Source organism: Channa argus, chromosome 11 (assembly GCF_033026475.1).
Source record: "Channa argus isolate prfri chromosome 11, Channa argus male v1.0, whole genome shotgun sequence".
In the NCBI taxonomy this organism is placed as follows: Eukaryota; Metazoa; Chordata; class Actinopteri; order Anabantiformes; family Channidae; genus Channa; species Channa argus.
The window spans coordinates 1,849,958-1,864,975 of record NC_090207.1 but is presented as its reverse complement, the minus strand read 5'-3'; the positions used below and the strand labels follow the sequence as shown (position 1 = coordinate 1,864,975).

The following is a 15,018-nucleotide window of genomic DNA, read 5'->3' as shown; positions in this document are numbered from 1 at the left end:
AGAAACATAAAACATGTTCTGAGTAATTTAGCTATGGGGAAGCTCTGTGATCACAGTTTATATGGTTATCGCTGCATATGTACATGGTGGAATATTACCAGCCTTTACTCTGCATAAATTGTAGGAGATGAATATTTTTATCCATCTTTCGTTCAACTTTACTGTCAAAATTACTGTAAAACTGTTTCATAGCTGATCTGAATTATTCTCGTAACAAAAGTAGAAACGGGTATATGACTGCATCAAGACCGTAACAGTCTGACTCAGCATTCCTCACATTTCAGTGGCGTCTGTTCCTGTTTCATCTCCAACACTGAGCTCTCCCGGTGTGCAAACAGCAGAAAGCAGGGGATCTGCTTGGGCCTGCAGTGGGGCTATTACACAAAATAGTGGTGTTGCTGCAATGCAAATTATAGAGCGGCAAATCCGCCCCCGGGAGGCACGGCGAGCTGGAGAACGGTGGAGTTAGCACAAAGTGCTGGATATGAAGCAGGAAACAAACGGGGTTGTTTGTGTTCACAATGACTGGTGAACGATTCACCATTTGATTCCTTTTATGAACTTAGTCAGATCGCTTAATGATTATCTGCTGCCTGAAAAGACTCAACTTACTTCGGTTTGTCGGCATGGCATCATCTGGCAACTGGGGTAGTGTGCTGGCCGATGACATGCATGCAAATGCAGTAAAACTATGGTAACATGCAACATTGACAGGTTTTATCTTTAAGACTAAACTATTTGTTTAAGAAAAAAAAAGTCTCTCATTGTGTCACCATCACTAAACTGACTGTAGCAATATGCTGTCATTTCTTTCTCTCATCGAAGCTCATGTTTTGGTGTTGCTGGGTATCATTTGGTTAGGGATGAGATCACAGGACATTTTCATTTGAATAAATTAAGCAATTAGCCTCTCACTTTCCTCCCACTCTATGGCTTCTGAAATAATTGGAAACATAAAACCCAGGAAGTTACAAACGCAGGAACAGCATGTTGCATTGGTACCATCAGCAAAGAAGAGCTCATAGTGAAGTAGTCCATGTCATGAATATGCAGCCTTGGAGCTGGTGCAGACAGACAGGAGGGGTTGACTACAGAGAGGGGACCCCAGTTTCACCTTGACAGCTATTACAGCTCACCAAGGCAAAGCAATTTTGAATTTAAAACATCTCAACCATTTTCTTCATGTGTAAATGACATTCAAAGTGTAGGGGGGAGTGGGGTTTGGGAGTGGGGGTGGTGTTGGGGGGGGTTCAGCTGAGAAAAGCGTGAAAAAGGAAAAAGGAAGAGGAGGAGTAGGATGGTGAGGAGGAATGCGAGGGGGAAAAAAAAAACTCATTCTTTCTCCTGCCTGAGGGCAACTGTGAGAGTGTTTCCAATAATGTGGTGAGAGACATTTCTCTGCTATGAAAACACAAACATACTACATCAGTATACTGTGGGTTTGAAGAATTTGCAGTTTGAGATGTCAGTGGGCCAAAATGTACAATGTGAAGAGGTCATCTTGAGTTCTGGGAAATTGCTGTTAGCTTTTCAAACTTATTTCATTGTCATTATTACAGTATTTTGATATTTTACATCACTTATTAAAAAACACAAATAACTGATCATTAGACAATGAAAAAAATCTGTAGATGTAGATATAAATCTGTCACATGGTGCATCCATGTTTAAAGTATTTTCAAAAACAAAACCTCAAATGTAATATATAAATACGTGGTAGGGAAGTAACAATGTGTGTAATTGTGCCATGTTGTGATAGTAAAAAACCAGGATAAGATCACGTAACTTTGACAATATCTATCTAGGATATTCCGTGTGTATTTTTCGTTTATAAAAGGCAACACAGCTGCAGGACCAGGTATTTTCTGAAATGCATATTAAATGCATGACAGTCTATACCAAAAAAAAAAAAGATTCTCACGTTTGGTTTTATTGAAGCCTGTTTCATCCCTACTACTCAGCTGATACCTCACCATATTTTGATGATTAGCCAAAACATTACGGTGACAGTTAGCTGGGTTTCTGATCATTGAGTTACTAGTGGGCAGTTTTACTGCAACTAAAAGTGAGGAGAATGGAGAGGAAGGGATGAGGGTGACAAAAGTGGCAACACCGCTGTAGCTACCTCTTCCTGGCGAGAGCTGGAGTGCCCCACGGCGAGGGCAATGAGGTCTCATGAGTCAGGCAGGGAGGCACCTGCTCCGCACGACTGCATGGCAGTGCACACACACACACACACACACACACACACACACACACGCACACACACACACACAACCAAAACACGAAAACACACATTCACACATAAGAATACACACACGTATAAACGCACACACACAAAAACACAGCGATACCACCCACGCCAACACACAGCCGTGCAGATGGACCAGACCGAGGATGAACAGCCAGACAGCATCAGAGGTTAGAGGAAGAAAAAGAGAAAGAGAGAAAAGAAGGAAAGATCCTGTTAGTGGAAAGCTGACAGAGGATCAGGGCTACAGCTGGAGCACATGCACATTGCCACCTAGAAGTGCACAAGCTGGAGGTGTAGTCACATTTAATAATTAGCTAACTGTAACAGAGCTGGTATTAAAACTCCATACTGATCCTTTCAGTGCATGTTTTGTACAGCTACATCCAAGCCCATGTTAAAATATTCTAAATAATACATTTGTTTTATTCTGAGCTCCTGCATCTACTGATCCAGATTATGTTTGTGATTCTGGCACCATGACAACAAGGCCAGGTTGTGCAGCTGCATCAGGGCCACAGTGAGCTTCTTTATTAAATGCTTTTGAGTTTTCAGCTGCTGCACTTCTGCTGTGTGTGTCTCCCACAAAGAGGTCATCTAAGCAGGAGCACAGTATTGTATGACCAGGCAGAGATAAACACAGCTGTGGACCCGTTCCAATACTTTCAAAAGAAAGGGAACCAATGAATACAATGTTGACTTGAAACAACAATGTGGATTGTTGGGTTTCCACATTTCCTGATTATATTTGAGTGACTTCACTGCTTTTAAACTTGCTGCTAATACTTTGAGTTTGTGGAGTACATCCATATGAATAATGTTAAATATCACAGCTTATAAATTCCTGCCTCTAGTTTAAAAAACTACTCCAGATGATGTAATCAGGAGTTTATTAGTTCAGATGATGTCCTCTAGTTTCTCATACAAAAGGAGGTTGTTGTCTTCTTTGACCTCCTGACCCAGAGCTCCTAAAGATGAGGCCATCAGTGCAGTTTTCATCTAAAAGCAAGACAACTTTATGATGGGGAGGGCAGCAGGAAGCTTAAAACTAGTTGCATAGTTATATTCCCCAAACTAAAAACCACAGGAAGGAAGCTGACGCTTTGAATTTTAGAAAAAGGTAAGTGCACTAAATTGACCTAGTTTTACAAAAACCCTACAGGAATAACAGTGAGTAACAACCATACGATCACTTAAGCTACTACCACAAAGAATCAAGAAATAAAAGTTGCTTGGTTACAACCGCTGAAGCTTAAACTGTAAATGCCAGTCTTTCACAAAAAAGAAAAAATAAAGCTTTTATTAGAAACTAATAAAGCATAGTGAAAAAAAAGAGTGGTTCAGCCAAAATGTAAGGTTTTATTATAAAAAAAAAAAAAACATGTGGCTGCAATCTGCTGAGCTCGAACTAAAGGCGTCTGGACGTTAAAGTGAACACTCACTGTCACATGATAACTCATTAAATAATGACAAACTCCCACTTAACTGTTTACTTATTTACCAACCAGCACCAGGTGAACAGCCGTCACAGGAAGTTAATGTCTATTAATGCAGTACCTCAGTCGTCTGACTACACACAGAGTTGACAGCCTTTGATTTATGCCGCGATACATGCAGCACTGACTGGCTCTTGGCTTTCACACAGACCTATGAGCACGATGTCTGCTGGCTGTTGTGTGAACACCAGAGTGACCGATACATAAATTAGCATAATTCCATACATTTTGCTAGTAATTAATAAACACACTTAAAATAATTCCATTCCATTGCCAAGTTTGTGGAATTCACTGACCTGTCAAAAGAGTCGGTGGCCATCTTGTACAGGTAAATGAAGAGCTTGCTGCAGTGTTTAAGCGTGGGACAGACGCTGTCACCAGCAGCAGCTTCATCCTCCAGCAGCCTCTGGAAAGGCTGAGCATTGGAGGGGAACAAACTTGTAGGACCCAGCTTCTTAGTGTCTGAGAAACAGCCCAACAGCCTGATGGGAATGAGGCACCGTGGTTAACATCCGGACACAAAAGATAAGAAATCTTCATAACAAGTGAACTCCCTTTGCTGATCCCACCACTTGGGACTGACAGCAACATCTCAAAGGATCACGGTGGTGATTTGGTTCATGTTTTTTGATACTGTCATCAAATTCCATAAAACACTAAAGCCACTAATGAATTGTGTGCACTCTCTAATGTTTGGGCCGTGGGGAACAAAAGCATATTACAACCGCTGTGCTGCTGTTTCTTCCCCCCAACAAAATGTGACTGTGCTACTCAAAATATTTGGGGGGGTAAGCCAGGCTCTGGTGAATCAGCAGTTCTGAGGGGGGGGCTGGTGCTGAGCATGGTATTTACATCCTCTGCTCTGGCTGGAAAGTCAATTTGCTCTTTTTGGATTTACAATATATAATATGTTTGTTTGTAAATAATTGGAAAACCACTGCCATCTGCTTTTTATTTTTCCTACCTGGTGGATTTCGATTGTTATGTAATCTGTGGACTAACCTAAAGGTCGGTGCTGCATTCACAGGTTTTTTTTTTGGTATTTGTTGACAGTATTTGTATTGTATTGTAGAAGCATTTTAAGTATTGCTAAAGTACCATGTACTAAAGTACCAAGCGCTTTGAGTGTCAGTAGGTAGAAAAGCGCTATATAAGTGCAGAACATTTACCATTTACCATGTAGAGATTTGTACATTTGTCCTGTTGTGAAGCTGCTTGTTTATCCTAATGCACACATGTAGGTAATATGACATGGCTTCATGCTTCTTTGCTATAGTTGGTCAGGAAGTTGCATCAATATACCAAAAAAAAGCAGGATGTAAGCAGTGTAGGATACTAATGGTTTCAAACATCAGTTCTGCAAATGCTGCATACGAAAGAAAGTGAATAAACATACAGCATTGGCATTAAATGGATATATATAACACATCCCACTGGTTTTGGTGTCAAACCTCACCTCACAGCATCTGCCAGCTTCTCATACTGGATTTCTGTGCGGAAGAAGTGCGAGTTGGCTGGCTCGTAGCGCATGGCGGCGGTCAGCGTGCAGAAGACGGTGTGAAGGAGCTCGAACACTTGGTTCTGGTTGACCCGTTCCCAGCCGTGCCGCGGCGGCTGGCACAGGGAGCGCTCCATGGCCACTAGCAGAGACGTGACGTAGACGAAGCCGCCCACCTTGCGGAACACTGTCCGGGTGCGGTGACTCTCACGCAACACTGCCAACAAAGCCTGGAAGAAGAGCAGAGGAAAGTAGAGGCAGATTATTTAAGTCTCTGAGGTTTTTATTCTTTATTTCACCAAAGTTATGAGCCTATTTTGTGATAGGAAGAGAACATGATGCTTTCCCCAAGGTACATCAGCTGTCACACATCATCTGTTTCACTCTGTCTGCATCACTTTATTTCCCTTAGTTACTTAGTGTTTCTCTCCAACATTAAGTTTTCATGTCAATATTGCCACCTCAATCAGTAATGTCTCTATTCATCATCATTCTTCTTTTGCAGTGAGACATGTTTACGATCCCCCTTGGGGGTTTTTCTGCCTCCAGGTTTTATGGTTCGCATTTGCAAGTGACACTGAAATATCCAACAGTAACCTAGATATGAATTTGGGACCTAAAAACAGCCTAAGAACACAGAATGAGAGTGACAGGCCGAGGATTTAATTTCAAACTGACAAGTAGAAAAGAAAAAGAAAAAAATCACGCCAGGGTTCGTGAACAGATGATGATTTATAAAATGGAATAGGTGCATGTCAGTACAAACCAAACTCTGTTCCAAGAGACTTTAAATTTAAAACACAAACTATCTCATAAAGGAATATTTCAAACACAGTTTGTATGATACAATTGATGTTTTTGTCATCAAATCATATTTTGACATTATTTGTATCATACAAAATGATAATATCTATCTATCTGTTTTTCCCCATCACACAATTACTACATTATGAGTAATTCATTAAAAAATACCACAAAAATATGGATATTGTTGTGGAGTCAAGGCTAATGTTACTTAAAGTGCCTTTGTGGATCGTGTACAGACCAGAGGTGCTGAAATAGATGCTTCTAAACTAGTTTGACAATCCAGTACAAAGGAGGATAACTGACCATGTGAGGCGTCAACATCAGCTATTTATAGTAATACTAAGCAAATATTACATACTAGATTTGAAGTTAAACTACTACTATTATTTCTCAATCAAAATTTCAAAATTTACTGTCATCCACAGAATTTAAATTTTCCCTAAAACTGATAAATGTCATAATTAAATCAATGGCATCATAAGAACTCACACATAAACCCACAGAAAGAATCCTGTCTATATTGCTCACTTCATGAATCATAAATTTGATAACCTTACATCATATACAGACAAGTACATGAGGTGGTCCCAGCTATAGAATGTCTCCCACTAGGGGAAATGTGATTAAAACAGTAATACTTTGCAGTGCTGAGTCAGCTGGTTCCTGCTGCATTAAAATACTGCCACACTCAGCACAGTGGGTTTTAAACCCATCACAGGATGTTGAGAGAATCCTCTTCCTGTCATTTAAGCTGGAAAACTACCAGCAGGCAATGAGTAAGTGCTGCTGTTAACTTTATCAGCATGTGAGGGCCTTGATGTTTATATGAGGGCTGTACTGTTTTTGTTGGTAATATTTATAATCCCTGATTAGAGGAAAAAGAACAAAATGCTGATAGGTATAGGATCCTATTTCTGCGTGTTTATGCCTGTATATGCACCAAACACTCCTGGTTTCAAGCAATTGCTGTGAGTAAGGCTTCAAATAAAATTAATATTGATTAAATGACAGACTTTAATTTTTCTCCTCCAAAAGCAAAAATCATCAAATATATGATAAGGAGGTGTAAGTTCTGTAAAAAAATATTTTGTCAAGAAATATAAACCAGACTGTAAAGGACACTAATAAAAGCGTCACATGAGAGAACATCAAGTATAAAAAGAGTGTTACCCTTAATATGTCCGTCTTCAGCTGTAGTTCACTGGATGGTGCAGAGTGCATAAGGCCCAGCAGGGTTCCCATGTCATCGTCCCCACTAGGTGAAAGGACGAGCTGCTGGATGATGAGCAGGGCGTGTTCCCGACACTGACGGTACTTCACAATGTTGTGAACGCAACGAGCGCCGCCAAACTCCCTGAACAGAGCTGGAAGGCGAAGGCAGATGTCATGAATCCATTCATAAATCTCTTGTAATGTTAGGAGTCATTTACTGTGAAGAAGCTCCCATCACTTTTGCCGATGAGCCTCTGCTGCTCTGACCCTAAACCTTTGGAAATTTGTTGATGCATCTAAGGTTTTTCTATTCTTGCACTCAACAAAGGTCAAATAACAAATGTAAATATAATCAAACGTCACACGTGGTGAAAGCAAGCAGTCAGGGTCAAAAAGAGCTCAAAGATGTTGGTGTGCAGAAAATGTCTCTCCTAAGCTTGTATTAATCAGCGAGTGTCATTATAACATGATTTAGGGTTCATCCTAATAAACACACCCCAATTCTGTGTGCATTTGTTTACCTGCATTAGTGTTGGTGGTGTTGGAGCCATGCAGGAGCACAGTCAGTGTTTCCATTACCAGCCAGGCCAACTGTTTCTGCTCCTCTGCTACGGTGTTGTTTTTACAATCTGCTACAGATAGAAAAGGTTGGTGTTAGCTAGCTTTATCAGCTGTGCTGGGGAAGCTACTCGAAGACGTAATACTTTCATCATTACAAACCCTCACCTTGGTCATTACTATGTGGCTGCTGCGTGGTTGGCTCTTTTAACATGGCTGCATACTTGTGCAACAGGTTGACCAGCACCTCCAGCAGACCGACCTCCCGCAGGACGTCACTGAACACCGGGTCGTGCCTAGCCAGCTTTAGCAGTGTCCGGACAGCAGTGATGCTGCAGCCGTGTGATGTGCTCGATTTGAGCAGCACACTGACGCTAAACAGCTCTTTGCACGGCACATAGTTGAGGCTAAAGACGACAAACTCCAGGAGCTCAAAATATCTGGCCTGTGTCTCAGGGAGCTTTGCCACATGCTCAGCAAACTGCGACAAGGTGTGCTGAGATTCAAGGATAAAGTAGTTGGCTGGCTCGGCAGCATAGATGTTTCCGATGGCATCCAGGAGCATGCAGGCCAGGCGGCTGGTTTTGGCCCGCAGGAAGGCGTTCTGCAGCACTGCAAAGGCCTGGATGTTCCGCACTGTGTGGCCTGGAAGACACGAGACAGAAGAGGGGAATACGTTTTTCAGGTTTTTATTTTAAATGAGAAAGACAAAACAGCTTTGCTGCAGTACGAAAGGGTGTGGAAAAGATAACCAGTGGTAATTAGTGACAATCACTGCGTTAAAACACAGAATATTAAATCAGAATTCCCAAGGGCATCGTCTCTGTATTCACTTCATTTGCTTTGGTAGGCTCCACCCGGGGCACTCCACGGGGGTGGAGCCTATCCCAGCTGTTGTAGGGCGAGAGACGGTGCCCCCTGAACAGGTCAGTCTACCTCAGGGACAAAAAAGAGAGACATACACAGCAAGACATCCATTCACACCTACGGGCAATTTTAGAGTCACCAAATATCCAAGCAAGCAGAGTTAAACCCAACCGTGGCTCAAGAATTGAGATCTGAACCAAACCATGGGTTTGAAGAATTGCTACATAAATAATGGGCTTCCATAGGTTCTGGGGGATAAATGACCAAAATATACTAATAATAAATGAAAAAGGCTTGAAATGTCCATAAAGTAGGAAGGAAAACTGAAGCACGAGCATAAAAATGGACAGCATCCATGAACTACAAAGCACAAATAGTCTGACCTTAATGTTTGACTTGAGTAACTTAACATAAAACCACCAAATATGACAACCACATATGCAGCCACACATATAAAAGTGTCTCACATAAAGTGACACCACACACCCGGTGAAGGTGCACTGCAGTTAAGTCAACACGGCAGGATAATTAGGCACGTTAGCGTGCGCTCAAAACACGAAGGGTTCTGGTAATGACTCTACACACAGCTGGAGCAGCCATTGTGTGTGTGTGTGTGTGTGTGTGTGTGTGTGTGTGTGTGTGTGTGTGTGTGTGTGTGTGTGTCAATTTGTGATAAGCATGATCAATTTCCTCTGCTTCCATCTTTACAACATATTATGATTTAGTTTCAGCTTCCATAGGTGTTTTAAAATTTCAAAAAGTGAGATGTGCAGTATAACATGCAACAAAGGTCACTGGCTGGATTATAAAACAGGGACATTAATAAATCTTGTATAACACTGTGTCACTTGCACTTGTGTCAGCAAGTTCACAAACACAGAAGAAAGCTTCACTATTCTTCGAAAAGTAAGACACATCAACCTGACAAACTATAATAAGATAAGCAGAGGATGCAGGACAGGAGGCGGTGGAGGGGAACATGCAGCAAAAGATCATTATTTAACCCATTAAAGCAACTCTGGACTCCAAAGAGCCCATTTGTATGGAGGAGGCTCGAGGCATCCGTCTCCTGCAGAGTTGCCATGGTGCCTGTCAACAGATTAAGCTTACTGGGATCAGCCAAGCATCAAAGTCATTTCAGGGATTAAGATCAGACGAGGAGATGCAGCACCTAGAGTATAGATGGAGAGTTTTCCACAAATAATTCCTCTCTTGTCTCAGTGCTTTGGGGCAACCTTGCTGGAGGTAGTGTGGATTTAAGAGAAGGGGCCTGTGATCCAAAAGCCAGGGGGGCAATAGTCGGGACAAGGTAGAGAACGAACCTCTTCACTACCGAAATGCCCTTGAGTGATGCCACTGCACAATCACTTCAGCAAAGACGGGTGCTTTTGCATTTTCAGTTAATGTGATGTTCTATGTGTTTTCTTCCAACAGTTTCATCAGACACTGATAAAATCTGCTTGAAGGATAAGACAACTCGTCACTCAGTGGTCTTCAACATAGAGAATATGAGGCTGTTTTCACAGAGCCATGTTGTGTGATTTCTACTGGTTGGTTCTGGTACTACATTGACTCTCTGTGCTGATTCTAAAAAGCATCGTCACAGCAGTTTGGTGCTGCTACCAGCAGGTCAGGGTCATTTAAAGCAGGTCACAACTGCACTCGTACATTTTTTTCACAAAGCCACAGCAAAACTGCATGTTATGAGGGTTCGTTTTCTTCCTCTTTATCTCTTTTCATCTCCTAACCACTGTAGCAGACCAAGGTAAACAGGCCAGAGATGGTTTTCAATAATACCAACAAGCAGAATTTCGCTTTTGAGAATAAGGCTGGCAGATATTTTTGCATCCAGAAGGTCTGTAGCATTCTGCTGCAACTACTTTGGGTAAACTGAAGGTGTCACATTAGATGTAACATATGTCCAAACGTATATACTTTCATTTACAGCAGAGGCTAAATAATGTCCAACAGTTCAACTGTGTCATTTTTAGCCATCATTACTCAAACCGGAAGAAACATTTGCTTCAGGCTATTTCTAACTGCAAATCTGGTATTTTTGTGGGCACGTACAGCAGAAGCACGTTGTACTGTGGGTCTGATTCACAATAAACCACATAGCTCATGTTTACTGTTATGAAGGGACATGACACCCAGTGCAACGCTGTAGCTCACTGAGGAGCTGTGTGTTAGTAGGGAGGTGTTTAAAATGGTATGTCTGTGTTTTCAGCCTCATTTAGCTTTTTTTTTTTTTAATGTTTTTTAACTCTTCACTTACTCGTAATGAATCAAATCAATCAACACTAAAGACATTGTTGATGCTCTCAAGCGAAACATTACTAAGATTATTAAAGTCCGTTTAAAGCAAATCTCAGGAAACCAATACTTGACATACTGAACCCAATTTCATAATGTGACGACCAATTTCAGTTTGCAAAAGCAGACATGAAACAAAAGCTCTTAAACATGAAATATTACATCAGTTGTCTATGCCGTTAGCTGTAAAGGAAAAAGACTCAGGGTCTGCAGCCATATTGGCAGAAAAGCAGCAATTAGCGAGACACTGCACAAAACCAAAAGTCCCCTGAATGACATTCAACTCCGAGCACTCAGAGACTTTCTGTTTGAACTGAGTGAAGAAAGCAGCAGTAACAGACAAAGAAGACAGTTTCATTTCATTACAAGGACGACACAATGTGCCATTTTATTATGTAAAGTACAAAATGTTTTTGTTTCTACATAACTAACATGAGTTTCAGTTACCATGTGACTGAATATTTTCCTGCAATACCAGCTAATTCTTTGTGTGACTTAGCATTATTTAGATGCCAAGTCTGCCCCCGGGCTGCCAAATTAAAGGACATGACTTGTATCAGTATCTGTCTTAATGCTTTAAGTCTAGTTAATCATTGAAATAATAATAAGGATTAACGAGCCACAGTTAAGACCATTAACACACCTTTTCCAGAAGCCTGTGGGAGAACGAAGCCAGGCAGCAGGAAGGGTGCTCCAGTGGTCAGGCCCGCAGGTTTCAGCTCCGTCACGCCATACGTGGTGAGACAGGTGACAAGATTAACGAGATCCTTCAGTGCATCTTTCGATTCATCTTCCTTGGCCTGTTCCAGTCTAGATGCAGTGAGAGAAGCTTGTACATCATTTACATAACCGAGGTAAAGAACAAAGGCTGCGTGTGTGATGACGAGGACCTTAACTGTACCTGAGCATTAGATCGCAGAGGAAAGCGTAACCCTGGCACATGCGGAAATCATCCAGCAGGGTCTGTGACACGTCACTTGAGTCTTTGAGGAAACATGAGAGTCCGGCGAACATCTCAACAATCTCCAACGGAGACAGATCGTCCGACTGCTGCATGTTCTGAACGCACGTGGAAAGACATTCCTTCTCTGTAAATGCACAGGGTGTAAACGCAGAGGAGGAGGAGGAGGTGATTTGTGTGGAATTTAGTTAGATGTAACAGTGTATAAATGTACTGGAAAAAAAAAAAACACTAAAAGTAGGTTATGCCCTATGATATTTTTATAAAACAATGAGGTGAAATAGTCATTGTTGGGGTTCTGGTCATATCTCGTTTTGCTTACTGCAATGCCCTGTTAAGGTGGCTACCAGTGCCCACAATCACATGGACTCTTCAGATCTCTACACTGGCTTCATCAGGTCCTTTCTGCTCTTTCCTTCACTTTATCTCATCAAATGTAAACACTTCTTCTGACTTCTTCTAACTTTGCTTTGATGTTTTCTCCTTGACTTCGATTTTTGCTGCCTTGTACCTCACTTGTGAGTCACTTTGGATAAAAGTGCTAAATGACTAGATGTAAATGTAATGATCAATGTATTTGCATACTGTGAAAACAACAGTCACAACATTAATACCACCTGATGGTTTTAATAGAAAAATATTCAATGTCATTTCTAAAAATATTCTGAACTAATAAATGATGTGTGTTTGTGTGCGTCTATATACCGTGTATGTATTTGACCACATTGACACTGAGGCCGTGCCGGGAGATGGTGGTCAGCACCTCCCCGGCACTCCTCCTCCAGGGCAGGTTGTGGGGGGGGCACCATGATGTGATGGCACTGAACAACAGTTGGAGGTCATCCTTTTGAGCCAGCTCCTCAGCCGGAGACACAAAGGTGCAGAGCTTCACTAGAATCTGCAAGAAAGGGAAAAAGTGGAAAAGGAGCTGCTATAACTAGTGCTGCAAAATATTGCTAAGTGTAGTAATTGCAGAGTCTTTTGGGATGTGGAGATAAAAGTGTGTTATGTTACACATGTAACTGGCATCTTAAAGTAGAATATTAAAAACTTTAATTAATTTAAACTAACTAATTATGGTAGATGAAATTAATTAACACTGACAGAATTACACCCACAGTTACAGTAAGGTTTAGCTTTAGCTCAGCAGTTAAGAGACAGTTCTGTTGTGTACTAACCTGGACAAAAACTTTCTGCAGCAGCACTCTGCGGTCAGCCAGGGGCAGCTCCGGCTGGGTGTGTGCTTGGCTTGGGATCTTGTCCTGGGTGGGTGGCGGTGGTGGTGGAGGCGGAGGCTGCGGAGTGGGGCCGGCCGGGGCCTCGGCCATATGTGGCAGGTCGAAGAAAAGGTAGAGGCATTTGACCAGGGTGGAAGGTACCGACATTGTTGTCATGCAGTCCACGGTTTTCTGAGGACAGATAAAAAACAGGGGGTGATGGACGGAATGGACTGTGAATGATTCAAATTTTCATTACAGAAAAAAAAAAAAGTGGAGAAGGAGGCTCATTGGTTCCTGTTGGACTAACAGACAAAAATGCTTAGGTTTATAGTGTCACTTGGGCTAAATGGGTATATGGTTTGTCCTCTTTAAAAAAAAAAAAAAAAATGCTTGCAAGGGACTGGGAAGTTTCAAAATGAGACAACATGTGCGTGAGTTTATAATATATCTTGATAGCAACGAAAAGGGCTGGAGAAAGAAATGGAGTTCATGCTCACCGAGGCGAATGATTCAGATAATCAAACACTGCCACACACACACACTCTGTTTAAATGACCCTTCCCTTTACTCCGGCACTGTCTAGTCTGTGACACAGAATGGAGGTGGACTCACAAAGATGAATAACAGAGCACAGCAGGTGCACTAGTGCTCAACTGATTGATCGAGAGAGAAAGTGGGGGAGGGAGACAAAAGAGAGCAAGACATTGACTGGAAGCAGGGAGAGCAGTCTATAGATGACAGTGAGCCAGAATAATGTTAGACTGGACCAGCATCTGTGGTACAGCCAGCGTATATGCAGGGGCAGCTCCGTGTCACAAACATAATGCCCACGCGGCAGGTTTAAGTTCAAGGTAAGTTAACCAAGAAAAACAGGGAGGAAAGGACATTTTGTGTGTGTGTGTGTGCAGGAGAGAAAGAATGTCAGAAATAAAAATAAGGGACACAAGCAGAGAGAGACACAATACACATGTCAAGAAAGCTCATCTGTGTGTCAGAGAGAAACAAGCAACCTCCGAATGAAAAGTATGAAGGGGATTCAATAAAAAAAAGATAGAGAGACAGAGCTACAAACACTATTATTGCTGTTATTATTGCACATGTGAAGGATGAAGAGCAGCAGAAAAGAAAGGAAGACAGAGAGAGAGCATTAAGAGAAGGGAAGGCCCGTCAGGTTTGTGGGAAACCATCTGCTTACTTTCACAACCTAATCGCTCACATACAACTGGATTATAAAAAGAAAGAGACTCTTTTTCCTGTCAGGTTCTGAAAACAGTTATACAGCAGTTTGATGAAACGGTTGCCTGACTATCAGACTGACACACATTTAAAGTGCAAATATCTGCATGTAGAATGAGGTGCATGGGCTCCAAGAGCTGTTCTATTTAGTATTATTATTACTACTATAGTGTTAAAAAAGTGTTTTCTTGGAATCAATGATTCTAATAGATGTATAAATGCACTTCGGTTGGTAACCTGCCATTTTAGTCATGATCTTCAATCTGAGGTCAGCGGGTCTGTGATTAAGCTCCACTGGACTTGATACTGTCTGTGTATCTTCCTTACTTGCTTCCTTCCTTCCTATCCATCTATCTAACAATCTATCAATTTATCAATCGGTGTGTGTGTGTGTGTGTGTGTGTGTGTGTGTGTGTGTGTGTGTGTGTAAATAGGTAAACTGCAAACTGTTTTGGGGCAAAAGCAGCACCAGCAGCCATTATGGCTGGAAAACAACAGAAACAGCAGGAGAAAATGAAAGAAATGTACCACCTGCTTGGTAACACACCTCTCTGCACCACAGTGAGGAAAAATAACGAATGTTAAGCTCTAATTAAGGA

At 41.7% G+C, this 15,018-nt stretch overlaps 1 protein-coding gene across 1 annotated transcript in view; it reads right to left on the bottom strand.

Annotated features, from left to right (window-relative positions):
- wdfy3 (WD repeat and FYVE domain containing 3) overlaps positions 1–15,018 on the bottom strand; it is a 72,991-nt gene that overhangs the window by 44,669 nt on the left and 13,304 nt on the right. Inside the window, exons 5-14 of the mRNA XM_067521439.1 lie at positions 13,142–13,372; positions 12,669–12,861; positions 11,904–12,090; positions 11,646–11,812; positions 7,991–8,467; positions 7,786–7,896; positions 7,223–7,416; positions 5,204–5,475; positions 4,044–4,229; positions 2,126–2,209 (exon numbers count right to left, since the gene is read on the bottom strand). Coding sequence (XP_067377540.1) covers positions 2,126–2,209; positions 4,044–4,229; positions 5,204–5,475; positions 7,223–7,416; positions 7,786–7,896; positions 7,991–8,467; positions 11,646–11,812; positions 11,904–12,090; positions 12,669–12,861; positions 13,142–13,372 — 2,102 coding nt within the window. The remainder of the gene's footprint in view (positions 1–2,125; positions 2,210–4,043; positions 4,230–5,203; positions 5,476–7,222; positions 7,417–7,785; positions 7,897–7,990; positions 8,468–11,645; positions 11,813–11,903; positions 12,091–12,668; positions 12,862–13,141; positions 13,373–15,018) is intronic.